Source organism: Octopus sinensis, unplaced genomic scaffold (genome assembly GCF_006345805.1).
Source record: "Octopus sinensis unplaced genomic scaffold, ASM634580v1 Contig17777, whole genome shotgun sequence".
NCBI classification, from domain to species: Eukaryota; Metazoa; Mollusca; class Cephalopoda; order Octopoda; family Octopodidae; genus Octopus; species Octopus sinensis.
This window is the reverse complement of record NW_021835314.1, coordinates 7,501-22,500: the sequence shown is the minus strand read 5'-3', so window position 1 is coordinate 22,500 and position 15,000 is coordinate 7,501. Positions and strand designations below refer to the sequence as shown.

At 43.4% G+C, this 15,000-nt stretch overlaps 1 protein-coding gene across 1 annotated transcript in view; it reads left to right on the top strand.

The window, feature by feature from the left end:
- LOC115231201 (leucine-rich repeat and IQ domain-containing protein 1-like) overlaps positions 1 to 15,000 on the top strand; it is a 37,823-nt gene that overhangs the window by 15,345 nt on the left and 7,478 nt on the right. Inside the window, exons 11-18 of the mRNA XM_036499987.1 lie at positions 1,321 to 1,563; positions 5,990 to 6,175; positions 7,779 to 8,016; positions 9,076 to 9,207; positions 10,001 to 10,053; positions 10,352 to 10,933; positions 11,457 to 11,551; positions 13,088 to 13,228. Coding sequence (XP_036355880.1) covers positions 1,321 to 1,563; positions 5,990 to 6,175; positions 7,779 to 8,016; positions 9,076 to 9,207; positions 10,001 to 10,053; positions 10,352 to 10,933; positions 11,457 to 11,551; positions 13,088 to 13,228 — 1,670 coding nt within the window. The remainder of the gene's footprint in view (positions 1 to 1,320; positions 1,564 to 5,989; positions 6,176 to 7,778; positions 8,017 to 9,075; positions 9,208 to 10,000; positions 10,054 to 10,351; positions 10,934 to 11,456; positions 11,552 to 13,087; positions 13,229 to 15,000) is intronic.

The window sequence follows — 15,000 nt, the reverse complement described above, 5'->3', positions numbered from 1 at the left end:
ACACACCAACACACAAAGGCACACCTACACACACATGCACATACATATACACACACATACACATCAACATGTGCACACATACACACGCACAAACACACCAACACACATGCACAAACACATCAAAATGTGCATACGCACATACACACACACACACTGACAGGCTCATAGAGACACACACACACACATACATACATATACATACACACACCAACACACAAAGGCACACCTACACACACATGCACATACACACCAACACACACATGCACAAACACACACATACATCAAAATATTTTCTGCAAACCGCGCTGCCTCAGAAAACTTGACATATCATCATCATCACCATCATCATCATCATTTTTTAAGGTCCGCCTTCCATGCTGATATAGGTTGCCTGGGTTGAGAGGAGCTGGCCAGGCAGGAGCCTGCACCATTCTTCTGTGTCCATTTTGGCATGGTTTTGATGGCTGGATGCCCTTCATAATACTGACCATCCAGCAGAGTGGAGTGAGTGGTTTTTACGTTGCACAAGCAAAGATGAGGTCCGTTTTGGCATGGCTTCTTCAGCGGGATGCCCTTCCAAATGCCAATCAGTTTACAGTGAGGACTGGACGCTTTTTGTGTGGCACCAGCACTGGCAGGGTCACCAAGTAACCTGCAAGACAAGGATCCTTTTGAAAGGAGAGGGGGGCATTGGAGGAGGGGAGCTTCTACCAGATGATGAAAGGTTAGAGTGTGAAAGAGGGACAGAAACAGGTGTTATGCTGTAGAAGGGGTACAGGGTTATCCAGCCAGAGAGGGGAAAGGAGAGGGAGAGGGAAGGAGAGAGAGAGGGAGAAAGAGTGAGAGGAAGAGAGAAGAAAAGAGAGGACAAAGAGTGAGAGGGAGAGAGAAGAAAAGAAAGAGGGAAAGAGAGATGGAGAGAGATAAATGGATAGATAAATAGAGAGAGAGTAGGAGAGGGAGACAGAGGAGATAGGAAGAGAGAAGAAAAGAGAGGAAGAGAGAGGAGAAAGAGTGAGGGAGAGAGGAGAAGAAAAGAAAGTGGGAAAAAGAGATGGAAAGAGAGATAGATAGATAGATAGATAAATAAAGAGAGAGAGAGAGAAAGAGAGTGGGAGAGGAAGAGAGAGGAGAGAGGGAGAATGAGTGAGAGGGAGAGAGGAGAAGAAAAGAAAGAGGGAAAGAGATATGGAGAGAAATAGATTGATAGATAAAGAGAGAGAAAGAGAGAGTAAGAGAGCAAGAGAGATGATGATAATGATGATGATGATGATGATGATGGTGAAAAGCCAGGGTATTTATATTTCCTCCCTCTTGCAGGGTCAGACTAGAAGCATCTCTGCCAAGCTTACAAAAAATCAACGGGGCACCTGTTGGCAGCGGAACTGCAGTGGAGTCTGCCAGCAGCGATACTGCAGCGGATAAAGTCGGCAGCGGAACTGCAGTGGACAGTATCAGCAGCGTGGTTTCAGCGGACTGCGAGTGGAAACAATTAAACGATACATATAAGAGCCAAGTGAAAATGTTCCGTGATGCGGAAGAAAAACTCCGGGAGAAGATCAAGTAAGCGTTTGTTTTTAGATGTGTTTTTTTTTTATAGTTTTGTTTATAATTTTTTTTTCCTTTTTGTTTTATAAAGTTTTCAGTCTTTGGTCTGTAGCCATGTTGGGGTAACTGTACGTGGGTGGTTTTTAGTGGTGTTACTACCACCTCAACCACAACTACTACTACCACCACCACCACCACTACAAGCAGCAGCACTACCACTACCACTACCGTCACCACCACCACCAGCTGCTACACCATCGCCATTAACACCACTGCTGCCACCAGCACCACCACCACCACCACCACCACCACCACCATCACTGCTACCACCACCACCATCACTGCCACCACCACCACCATCACTGCCACCATCACCACCATCACTGCTACCACCACCACCATCACTGCCGCCACCGCCACCACCACCACCATCACCACTGCTGCTGCAGCCGCCACCACCACCACCACTACCATCACTGTCACCACTACTACTATCACTGCCACCACCACCACCATCACCACTACTACTATCACTGCCACCACCACTACCATCGCCACCACCACCTCCACCATCATCCTCACAACCACCATCACCTCCACCATCACTGCCACCACCACCGTCACCTGCATCAACATCACCTGCACCACCATCACCACTACCACCACCACCATCGTAACCACTACCACTAGCATCACCCCCTCATCATTTTCATCACATCCTCCCCACCCATTTCAGGTCAACGTCTCTCTCTCCCTCATCACCAGAGCCTACCCAGTTCCTTTATCTCAGAGGCCATATGTCTTTGAGGAGAGCATTGCCTGTCTGCCTGTCTGGCTGCTCGGCCTTCTATCTCTCTCTCTCTATCTCTGTCTGTCTGTCTGTCAGCTGGGTGGGTGGGTGTCCTGCAGAATTCAAAGGCAGACACATCTCTCTCTCTTTCTGTGTACTTGTATATATATGTCTCCCTCTCTCTTTCTCCACCTATCTGTCTATCCATCCATCTATCTACCTATCTATCTACCTATCTATCTATCTATATATCTATCTATCTATCTATTTATCTATCTATCTATCTATCTATCTATCTTTCAACCTCTCTCTCTATCTCTATCTATCTGTCTGTCTATCTATCTAGCTATTTACTTACTATCTATCTATCTGTCTGTCTGTCGATCCATCTCTCTCTCTCTGTCTATCTATCTATCTATCTATCTATCGATCTATCTATCTATCTATCTATCTATCTATCTATCTATCTATCTATCTATCTATCTATCTATCTATCTATCTCTATCGACATTGCACGTTCATTCCGTCAGGGATGCCCCCTCTCGGCGCTTCTATACGTATTGACTCTTGAGCCACTACTGCGGAAGCTGGCGACTCAAGGGGCATCCCGCGAGAATTGGGATGCGGACGAGCGTGTCTGCATACGCGGACGACGTCACCGTCATAGTGTCTAGCCACGAGCACATCGAGCTGTCGCGAGACACTGAAAAACTACGAAGCGGTGACAGGAGCGAAAATCAACCGGGAAAAGTCAGTGGCTTGCGACTAGGCACCTGGAGAAGCAACCCATGCGTCCACCACGCCCTCCGTCGTGGGACGCTGGACCGACGGGCCCGGTTGAGTTGCTCGGGGTCTGGTTCGGTCCGGACCTCCAAGTGGAGAAGAACTGGAACGAGATACGAGTAGGGTGGTCCTCTCGCCCGGCAATGGCCGAGAGGAAACGTCCCTAAAAGGTCGAGCGGAGGTGGCGAACACGTACAATCGCGTCCGTCATCTCCTACCGCCTGACCGTCGTACCTTGTCCCGACCCACCATCACCAAACTACAACGCATCCTCTTCGCTTCTTGTGGAAAGGATGCGTCCCGATGGTCAGGCGATCCATTTGCTGTCAACACCCCGTTAAAAGGAGGGCTGGGCATGCCGTGGTTGATGATGCGCAGACACGCGCTGAGACTGCGACATCTCTGGCTCTATGTAGACGACGGTGAACAGGTGTTGTTGCCGTTTGTGAGGCACGCTTTCCCGCAGCTCGTCTCCTCCATGACCGAACTGCAGTCGTGGATCAAAAAGAGGCCGAGGAAGGGCGAATGGCACCGCGAGTGTCGCGTTGCTCTCAAGCAACTCTGCCGTCCTGGGTCGACCTTAAGTGACTTCACCACACCAAAGCATCATCTATAGGGGTTTAGTGGAGGGGAGGTACGACGACGAGCTCGGGGCGAACCTGGACGTCGACGAGGAGTACCTGACCCGCCTGTTCAGGACGACTTTCGGGCCAGGGCCCATGGACAACTTCCAGAGATCCCTGGCCTGGCATGATACCGAGAAGCACTAGCACTACCGTTCCGGGATAGCTCTACAGACACGGCTCGAGAAACACGGGGCCGACCTGCCCGAGATGCGGTCAGAGCGATGAAACCGTTCTGCACGCACTCGTGCAGTGTCCAACAATTTCCGACCTGTGGGCTTGTGTCGAACAACTGCTGTCACTGTGGGATGAGTCGGTTTATCAGCTGAGTCTATCGTTAATATTGTCACGCCTCCCTCCTTCAAACGGAGGGAAGAGCTATTTTCATCATCCTTGTGGCTATGGCGAAAGAATGTATCTGGTGGACGCGTCTGAAAGGATTGGAGACAAACACTTTCCTCTCTGGTCAATCTCTCATCACTTCAACTCTTCAAGTACCACTTGAAAAGGAAAGTGAGAGTAGAGAGGCAATTTTTGTCTAGCGAATGTTTTAAAAAAGATGGGTGAATATAGCAAGAATGGCACGTATGAATGACGAAGCCACCTTGAGCATAGTCCTATGAACCAGAAATTGAAAACAGAGAGTTGCTTATTTGCCAAAAAAAAAAAAAAAAGAAATATACATGTGACTCCATTGACCGAGGTTACCGTGGTCTTTTCCGTAGGCTTTTCTTTCCACGGGTAAACCTCACCTGTCCTCCCCTTTACACTTCATATTGACATTTCTGTGATAACGATCCCTATTGATCAAATTTTTTTTTTTTTTTTCCTCTCCCCCTTTTTTTTTTAACCCCCTTTTTTTTTGTCCTCTTTTTCTCTCTTTTACGATCCCTTTTGATCGAAACTCCCCCTTCCTTTTTTCTTTTTTTTTTTTTTTTTTTTTTTAAACCTTCAAAAGAAAAGCTCTACCTTGTAATTTTTCTATCTGTGTGCAGCCCTGTGTGGCTAATAAAGAAACATATCTATATCTATCATCTATCTATCTATATCTATCTGTCTCTCTCTCTGTCTCTCTCTCTCTATCTATCTATCTGTCTGTCTGTCTGTCTATCTATCTATCTATCTATCTATCTATCTATCTATCTATCTGTCTGTCTGTCTGTCTGTCTGTCTGTCCTATCTATCTATCTATCTATCCACCTGTCTGTCTATCTATCTATCCATCTGTCTGTCTGTCTGTCTATCTATCTGTCTATCTACGATCCCTATTGATCGTTTTTTTTTCCCTCTTCCCCTCTTTTTCCCTTTTTTTTTTTCTTCTTTTTTTTTCATTTCTCTTTTCTTTTGTTCCTTTTCCTTTTTTCTTTCTATTCTTTTTTTTTTATCTTTTGTCTTTTTTTCCCTTTTAGGATCCCTTTTGATCGAAAACCTACGCCACCTTTTTTTTTTGTTTCTTTTGTTTTCTGTTTTTTTGTTTTTTTTCATCCCCCAAAAGAAAAGCTCTACCTTGTAACTTGTCCCATCTGTGTGCAGCCCTGTGTGGCCAATAAAGAAACTTATCTATCTATCTATCTATCTATCTACCTACATACCTACCTACCTACCTATCTATCTATCTATCTATCTATCTATCTATCTATCTATCTATCTATCTATCTATCTATCTATCTATCTACCTACCTACCTACCTACCTACCTACCTCTATCTATCTATCTATCTATCTATCTATCTATCTATCTATCTATCTATCTATCTATCTATCTATCTATCTACCTACATACCTACCTACCTACCTATCTATCTATCTATCTATCTATCTCTATCTATCTATCTATCTATCTATCTATCTATCTATCTATCTATCTATCTATCTATCTATCTATCTATCTATCTATCTACCTACCTACCTACCTACCTACCTACCTATCTATCTATCTATCTATCTATCTATCTATCTATCTATCTATCTATCTATCTATCTATCTATCTATCTATCTATCTATCTATCAATCTATCTATCTTTCTACCTACTTACCTCCCTACCTACCTATATACCTACCTACCTACATAACCTACCTACCTACCCACCCATCTATTTACCTGTCTCTCAGTCTGCCAGTCTACCTGTTCGTCCACTCAGCCATCCATGATAATGACAGAGATAATGTTCATGACAATGATGATGATGGCAATATACATGTGTGCAATTCTCACTCTCTCTCTCTCTCTCTCTCTCTCTTGCAGACATCTAAATGAAACAGACCCCCTAAATGTGAGCAGCATGTGTGACGCCTGGGTCGAGCACTGCCATATCACCCACACACTGGCTGTACAGTGTCGCTACTGGCATGAACATGGGACACCGTTTGATTCAGCACTGCCTTCACCTGGGATTGAAACCTCCACAGCTGGAAACACAGGTTCTGAGAGGTAATATTCAGTATTATTTATGTGTATCATCATCATCATCATCATCTTCATTGTCGTCGTTTAACGTCTGTTTTCCATACTGTTGTTGTTGTTAGCAACAAGATGGGTAAGGGTGATTAGGTGATGGTCTAAGGCTTAGGGGCGGGAGAACCTGGATCTTGGAAAAAAAAAAACTTTGGTCGTCTTGTTGTAGTCGAGGGCTCTTTGTTGATGCCCGACACCACTGGGAGGTGGCCCTCGAAGTCGCTGGAAATGGAAATCTCCGGGTCCAAATTCTTGAACGGCGGCAAAGTAGCTGATGTCGATGGTGTGTGGAAGGACCTTTCAAGTGTTTGGTCTAAGGGTGATTAGGTGATGGTCTAGGGTTTAAGGGAGGGAGACCCTGGACCTTGGAAAAAAAAAAACTTTGGTCGTCTTGTTGTAGTCAAAGGCTCTTCGTTGATGCCCGACACCACTGGGAGGTGGCCCCTCGAAGTCACTGGAAATGGAGATCTCCAGGTCCAAATTCTTGAACGGTTGCTTTCCATGCTGGCTTGGGTTGGACGGTTTGACTGGGGACTGGCAAGCTGGGTGGCTGCACCTGGCCCCAATCTGATTTGGCAAGGTTTCTACAGCTGGATGCCCTTCCTAAAGCCCACCACTCCGAGAGTGTAGTGGGGGCTTTTTATGTGCCACAGGCATGGGGGCCAGTCAGGCAGCCCTGGTATCATTCACGCTCGAATTGTGCTTTTTATGTGCCACTAGCCATGCTAGAACAGTGCTTTTTGTCACCAGCATGGATGCCAGTTAGGTCGTACTGGCATCAGCCATGCTCAAATGGTGCTTTTTATGTGCTACTAGCATTATTATTATAATAATTATAATAATTATTATTATAATTTTAAACTAATCTCTCTCTATATATAAAGGTGAAGTTGTCTGTGTGTGGCAGGTTTGGTAGCCTTCAACTAACACTATCTCCTCCGAGACCCTGCGGCGCAAGTTGACCAAAATTGAGAGTATGATAGAAGAAGGCTTGCTCTTCCTTCTGTAGAAGAAAAAATTCAAATTCGACAATGTTAACACCAAAAATTATTGACATCAAAAAGGTGCTTTTTTCTATGAAAATCCCTATATATTGTACGATCTTTTGACTGCTGTGTCGCCATTTTTCGGTGTATTTCAACCAGAAAAATGTTCACTTAAAGAGAATAACAAGCTACATAATGCAAAATTTTTCCTTTTCAAAAATTCCAATTCTAAAGGGTCAAAACAAACCCGAGCAACGCTTGGTGATTCTGCTAGTATTATTATATAATTATTATTATATAAAAAGGCGGTAAATTGGCAGAACTGTTAGCATGCTGGGCAAAATGCTTAGCTGTATTTTGTCGGTCTATGTTCTGAGTTAAAATTCCACTGAGGTCAACTTTGCCTTTCATCCTTACGGGGTTCAATAAATTAAGTACCAGTGAAACACTGGGGTCAATTTAATCAGCTTGATCCCCTCCCCGAAGCTACATATGTGGCAAAAAAATTATTATTATTATTATTATTATTATTGTTATTATTATTATTATTAAGTGAAGTAGAATGCTGTCTGAAGTTTGTCCTTTGTTCATAGAATTCCTGTGAATTCAACCGCAATGAAGATCAGCCCTGTGGTGAGTTGCATTGATACAACCACCAACACCACCGCAACCACCACCACTACAACTACCAAAACCACCACCACTGCTTCCATCACCATTCCCAGTACTGGCTCACTGTCACCGGTCAGGGCCTCAGATGATGTTGATGCTAGCAACAGCAGCGACTGCAGCAGCAGTAAAAGGAAGACTGTGGCTGCCACGCAGATACAGGTAAGCAGGGGGAGCACTAAGCAGTGTGTAGTGTTTGACAAATGTTTGACAGAAATGTTTGACAGAAATGTTTGACAGAAATGTTTGACAGAAATGTTTAACAGAAATGTTTGACAGAAATGTTTAACAGAAATGTTTGACAGAAATGTTCGACAGAAATGTTTGACAGAAATGTTTGACAGAAATGTTCGACAGAAATGTTTGATAGAAATGTTTGACAGAAATGTTTGACAGAAATGTTTGACAGAAATGTTTGACAGAAATGTTTGACAGAAATGTTTGACAGAAATGTTTGATAGAAATGTTTGACAGAAATGTTTGACAGAAATGTTAACAGAAATGTTTGACAGAAATGTTTAACAGAAATGTTTGACAGAAATGTTCGACAGAAATGTTTGACAGAAAGTTTGACAGAAATGTTCGACAGAAATGTTTGATAGAAATGTTTGACAGAAATGTTTGACAGAATGTTTGACAGAAATGTTTGACAGAATGTTTGACAGAAATGTTTGACAGAAATGTTTGATAGAAATGTTTGACAGAAATGTTTGACAGAAATGTTTAACAGAAATGTTTAACAGAGATGTTTGACAGAAATGTTTAACAGAGATGTTTGACAGAAATGTTTGACAGAAATGTTTGACTGAAATGTTTGACAGAAATGTTTGACAGAAATGTTTGACAGAAATGTTTAACAGAGATGTTTGACTGAAATGTTTGACTGAAATGTTTGACAGAAATGTTTGACAGAAATGTTTGACTGAAATGTTTGACTGAAATGTTTGACAATGTTTGACAGAAATGTTTGACAGAAATGTTTGACAAATGTTTAACAGAGATGTTTGACAGAAATGTTTGACAGATGTTTGACAGAAATGTTTGATAGAAATGTTTGACAGAAATGTTTGACGATAATATTTGGATGTGTTTGATGAAAAACACTTTTTGACAATCAGGAAGGTTTTACAGTGACGTTTGTTTGATGAAAATGTTTGACAATAATGTTTAGATTAATTTTATGCTCCATCTCTCTTTTCTTCTTTCTCTCTTATCCACCAGGCAGTATGGAGGGGATTCTTACTCCGCAACAAGCTCAAGGCAGCCCTCTGCTTTGCTCAGATGGCCTACGATGATGAGAATGAGAGTGAGTTTGGCGAAGATATTGATTTAGGGGTCTTTGAGCTGGCTGAGGTAAGTTACACCTTATCAACCCTCACTACAAGGGGTAGATTTAATATTCCTAGATGTTAGCAGAATTATAATAGAAGACTAACACTAACTTTACCTTTCATTGTTGTGGGGTTGATAAAATAAAGTAGCAGTGATATACTGGGGTAGATTTGATATTCCTATAAAACATCCAAGATGTCAATGGAATTATAATAGAAGACTAACACTAACTTTACCTTTCATTGTTGTGGGGTTGATAAAATAAAGTAGCAGTGATATACTGGGGTAGATTTAATATTCTTATCAAACATCCGAGATGTCAATGGAATTATAATAGAAGACTAACACTAACTTTACCTTTCATTGTTGTGGGGTTGATAAAATAAAGTAGCAGTGATATACTGGGGTAGATTTAATATTCTTATCAAACATCCGAGATGTCAATGGAATTATAATAGAAGACTAACACTAACTTTACCTTTCATTGTTGTTGGGTTGATAAAATAAAGTAGCAGTGATATACTGGGGTAGATTTAATATTCCTATAAAACATCCGAGATGTCAATGGAATTATAATAGAAGATTAACACTAACTTTACCTTTCATTGTTGTTGGGTTGATAAAATAAAGTAGCAGTGATATACTGGGGTAGATTTAATATTCCTATAAAACATCCGAGATGTCAATGGAATTATAATAGAAGACTAACACTAACTTTACCTTTCATTGTTATTGGGTTGATAAAATAAAGTAGCAGTGATATACTGGGGTAGATTTTTATCTGATCCCTCTCATTATAATTTCTCCCTTACAGGCCGACCTCGATAAAGAGTGGACTCCTCCTGTTGCTCCAGAGGTCCCTAAAAGGTAATCTACTAATCTACCCTTATCTACTTTTATCTCATCTCATCTCTCCCGTCACTCTCCCAACTCTCCCACCACTCTCATTTCTCCCATCACTCCCCTGTCTCTCCCATCACCCCCAACCTCTCCCACCACTCCCTCATTTCTCCCATCACTCCCCGACCTCTCCCATCACCCCCAACCTCTCCCACCACTCCCCCATCTCTCCCATCACCCCACCTCCCCTCTTATACCCCCCTCCATACTGACACAAGGACTGCATTTCTGTTGGCAGAAGTTTATTGTAACTTTAATATTGCAGGTATCCAGTTATTGGTTTGTCCTCTCTGGAGTGTGGCATCGCTGAGCACGCGACCCCGCTGATGACGGGTCCTCCCAACACTGAAGCGAACCCCAACGCCATGGTGACAACACCCCCTGGTAGCAGCTGGAAGGGTTTGCCATTGACTGCACGGCTACCGTCATCACAAACCCCACTGCGGCATCAGGTTCTCTCGTTACAGCAGACTGAGGCCTCATCAGCGCCACCAATGACAGGGTCGCTATTCTCATGGACACCACCGCCACGAACACCACCTCTGCTATCTACACCACCGCTCTCGACAACACCGGCGTCTTCGTCATTATTACTATCAGCAGCTCTCCCACCACGGCCACCCATGTCGTCGCGTCGACAGGCATGGATCAGTCCTCGTTCTGTAGGAAGGAGCTCATGCAGGATGGCTATGCCTGGAGGCCACAACCAGAGCCAACCCGAGTTGGAGACACCGTCGCAGTCACCTGACCTGTCCTTGCTGTCGCAGCGGCGCTCGGAGAGTCACCAGCCAACCGCATCCTCTGGTAACATTTCACGCCTCACCGATTCTCAGATATGTGAAGAATGGTAAGTTTCATTATTTTTTTATGTGGTCACCCTTGGTACCTCAACTTAAGTACCTAATTCAACTGAATCTTAACTATATATATTTTCTTTTATGGATGGAAGCACTCCGTCGGCTACGACGACGAGGGTTCCGGTTGATTCGATCAACGGAACAGCCTGCTTGTGAAATTAACGTGTAAGTGGCTGAGCACTCCACAGACACGTGTACCCTTAACGTAGTTCTCGGGGATATTCAGCGTGACACAGAGAGTGACAAGGCGGGCCCTTTGAAATACAGGTACAACAGAAACAGGAAGTAAGAGTGGGAGAAAGTTGTGGTGAAAGAGTACAGCAGGGATCACCACCATCCCCTGCCGGAGCCTCGTGGAGCTTTTTTAGGTGTTTTTGCTCAATAAACACTCACAACGCCCGGTCTGGGAATCGAAACCGCGATCCTACGACCGCGAGTCCGCTGCCCTAACCACTGGGCCATTGCGCCTCCTTTCTTTTATATGTATATACAAATAGCTGTAATTATTTTTAGGGGCTTCCAGGATCCCAGAACAGCAAAAGTGATGAGAGAACGTGCAAAGAAAATGAAGCTAAATGCAGAACGACGCAAGAAGCTCAAGAAATTGGGTAAGATTCTCATGTTGTTACATTAGTTCGTATTAGAGACTATAGTTGTTGAGAGAGGGCAACACTGAACAAACGGGGTATTTTCACACCTTTTTACTCTTTACTCTTTTACTTGTTTCAGTCATTTGACTGCGGCCATGCTGGAGCACCACCTTTTAATCGAGCAACTCGACCCCGGGACTTATTCTTTTGTAAGCCCAGTACTTATTCTATCGGTCTCTTTTGCCGAACCGCTAAGTAACGGGGAGGTAAACACACCAGCATTGGTTGTCAAGCAATGCTAGGGGGACAAACACAGACACACACAAACACACACACACACACACACATATATATATATATATATATATATATATATATTATATATATATATATATATATATATATACATATATACGACGGGTTTCTTTCAGTTTCCGTCTACCAAATCCACTCACAAAGCTTTGGTCGGCCCGAGGCTATAGTAGAAGTCACTTGCCCAAGGTGCCACACAGTGGGACTGAACCCGGAACCATGTGGTTGGTAAACAAGCTACTTACCACACAGCCACTCCTGCGCCTTAGAGAGAATTTTTCTCCATGGCGACTGCAGTGTATATGCCTTTAGCAGTTGAAATATGTGACAAACATATTTCAACTAACCTAAATTGTGATTATTCGTAAATACTGCTTAGCGCATTTACTCTGATATATCATCATCGTTTAACGTCTGCTTTCCATGCTAGCATGGGTTGGACGGTTTGACCGGGGGCTGGGAAGCCAGGAGGCTGCGCCTGGCTCCAGTCTGATCTGGCAGTGTTTCTACAGCTGGATGCCCTTCCTAACGCCAACCACCCCGTGAGTGTTGTGGGTGCATTTTATGTGCCAGGGGAGGCTGGCAACAGCCACGATTGGTTGGTACTTTTTACGTGCCACTGGCACGGAAGCCAGTCAGGCAGCACTGGTATATATATATATATATATATATATATATATATGCTTTATTTAAAGCAGCAGAAAATTCAACAAAACCTGTTACTCTGAGTTTCCCGTAACAGGTTTTGTTGAATTTTCTGCTGCTTTAAATAAAGCATATTACTCTACCACTGGTATTTGAGTACTCTTTTTTCCACCTTGTTTCACATTGATGTGTTTACTCTGGATATATATATATACTGTTGTGTCTGGGGAGAGTCATTCTCTTTTAGTGCCTTAAAAATGAAATATATATATATATATATATATATATATGTATATATATTCATCAGAGTATTGACCAGACCATCAGATATTGTTGCATACCGCTGGTCACAATATGCTTCCTATTCTGTCTTGATTGCATCATTCTTTTCTATCTGGATCCAAGTGGCCTTTTTTTCCAATCCCTTTGGATACAATTCAGTAACCCCACAGGTCTGTTTATTATATGTGAACCTTGCAACATGTCCGGCCTGACCGGAACTTCTGCTTTTGGTACTCAGCAATCACATCGGCCCCTTCTGCTCCCTTCTCAAATTATCAAATTGTCTTATGTCGGAGATTTTGGTTTCATCCACAGATCCGCAGCAAAGGTTTGTCCTGTTCCAGAAGCTTCACGTGTTACCAAATGTCCGAACTTTCCCCACGAAAACACACCAGCAACAACAACAACAACAACAGCAGCAGCAGCAGCAGCAGAAGAGAGATTATTTATTACAAAGTAAGGACTTTTCTGTATAATTCCCACCCTTTTTTTCTCTCCTTTGACCCGTCTTCTTCTCTCCCCGCAAACTCTCTCCTTTTATCCTCTCCTTCTCTCTGTCTCTTATCTTTCACCAGTAACCATACTGTACCACTGGTTTCATTTCGATTCTTAGCAACGATTGTAATTATTCAACTGTAGGTAGACTTTCACTGGTTCAGTAGCCATATTTGTTAGGCTGTAAATTGGAAAGATTCAGCGTGAAACCATTGGTGTCATATTAACATCAGCCAATCTATTAAAAGAAGTTGTATGCACACAGGAATGCACACACAGATGTACACACACACACACAGGAATGTACACACATATGCACACAGATGTACACACACACAGAGGAATGCACACATATATGCACACACAGATGTACACACACACACATGCACACACAGATGTACACACATGCACACACAGATGTACACATATGCACACACAGAGAAATGCACACACATATGCATACACAAATGTACACACACAGATGTACACACACAGCTGTACACACATACAGATGTACACACACACAGATGTACACACACACAGAGAAATGCACACACAGAGATGTACACACACACAGGAATGTACACACGTATGCACACAGATGTACACACAGATGTACACACACACACAGAGGAATGCACACACAGATGTACACACACACACACACAGAAATGCACACACATATGCATACAAAGATGTACACACACACAGATGTATACACACAGATGTACACAGACACAGACAGATGCATGCACACACTCATATACACACAAAACTGCACACCCATGCACAAATAAACACACAAATGCACATACACACAAATACATACAATCAAATATACACACACAATTGCTCACTCATACCAATGCACACACATGCACAAATGCACAGACATACAAATACAAATGCACACATACACACACAACTACATATGCATGCAAATGCATGCACACAAATGTGCATAAGCTAGTTCCACATAAAAAGCACCCAGTACACTCTGTAAAGTGGTTGGCATTAGGAAGGGCATCCAGCCATAGAATCCCTACCAAAGCAGACCTCACTGGTGCTGGTGCCACATAAAAAGCACCCAGTACACTCTGTAAAGTGGTTGGCATTAGGAAGGGCATCCAGCCATAAATCCCTACCAAAGCAGACCTCACTGGTGCTGGTGCCACATAAAAAGCACCCAGTACACTCTGTAAAGTGGTTGGCATTAGGAAGGGCATCCAGCCATAAATCCCTACCAAAGCAGACCTCACTGGTGCTGGTGCCACATAAAAAGCACCCAGTACACTCGTAAAGTGGTTGGCATTAGGAAGGGCATCCAGCCATAGAATCCCTACCAAAGCAGACCTCACTGGTGCTGGTGCCACATAAAAAGCACCCAGTACACTCTGTAAAGTGGTTGGCATTAGGAAGGGCATCCAGCCATAAATCCCTACCAAAGCAGACCTCACTGGTGCTGGTGCCACATAAAAAGCACCCAGTACACTCTGTAAAGTGGTTGGCATTAGGAAGGGCATCCAGCCATAAATCCCTACCAAAGCAGACCTCACTGGTGCTGGTGCCACATAAAAAGCACCCAGTACACTCTGTAAAGTGGTTGGCATTAGGAAGGGCATCCAGCCATAGAATCCCTACCAAAGCAGACCTCACTGGTGCTGGTGCCACATAAAAAGCACCCAGTACACTCTGTAAAGTGGTTGGCATTAGGATGGGCATCCAGCCATAGA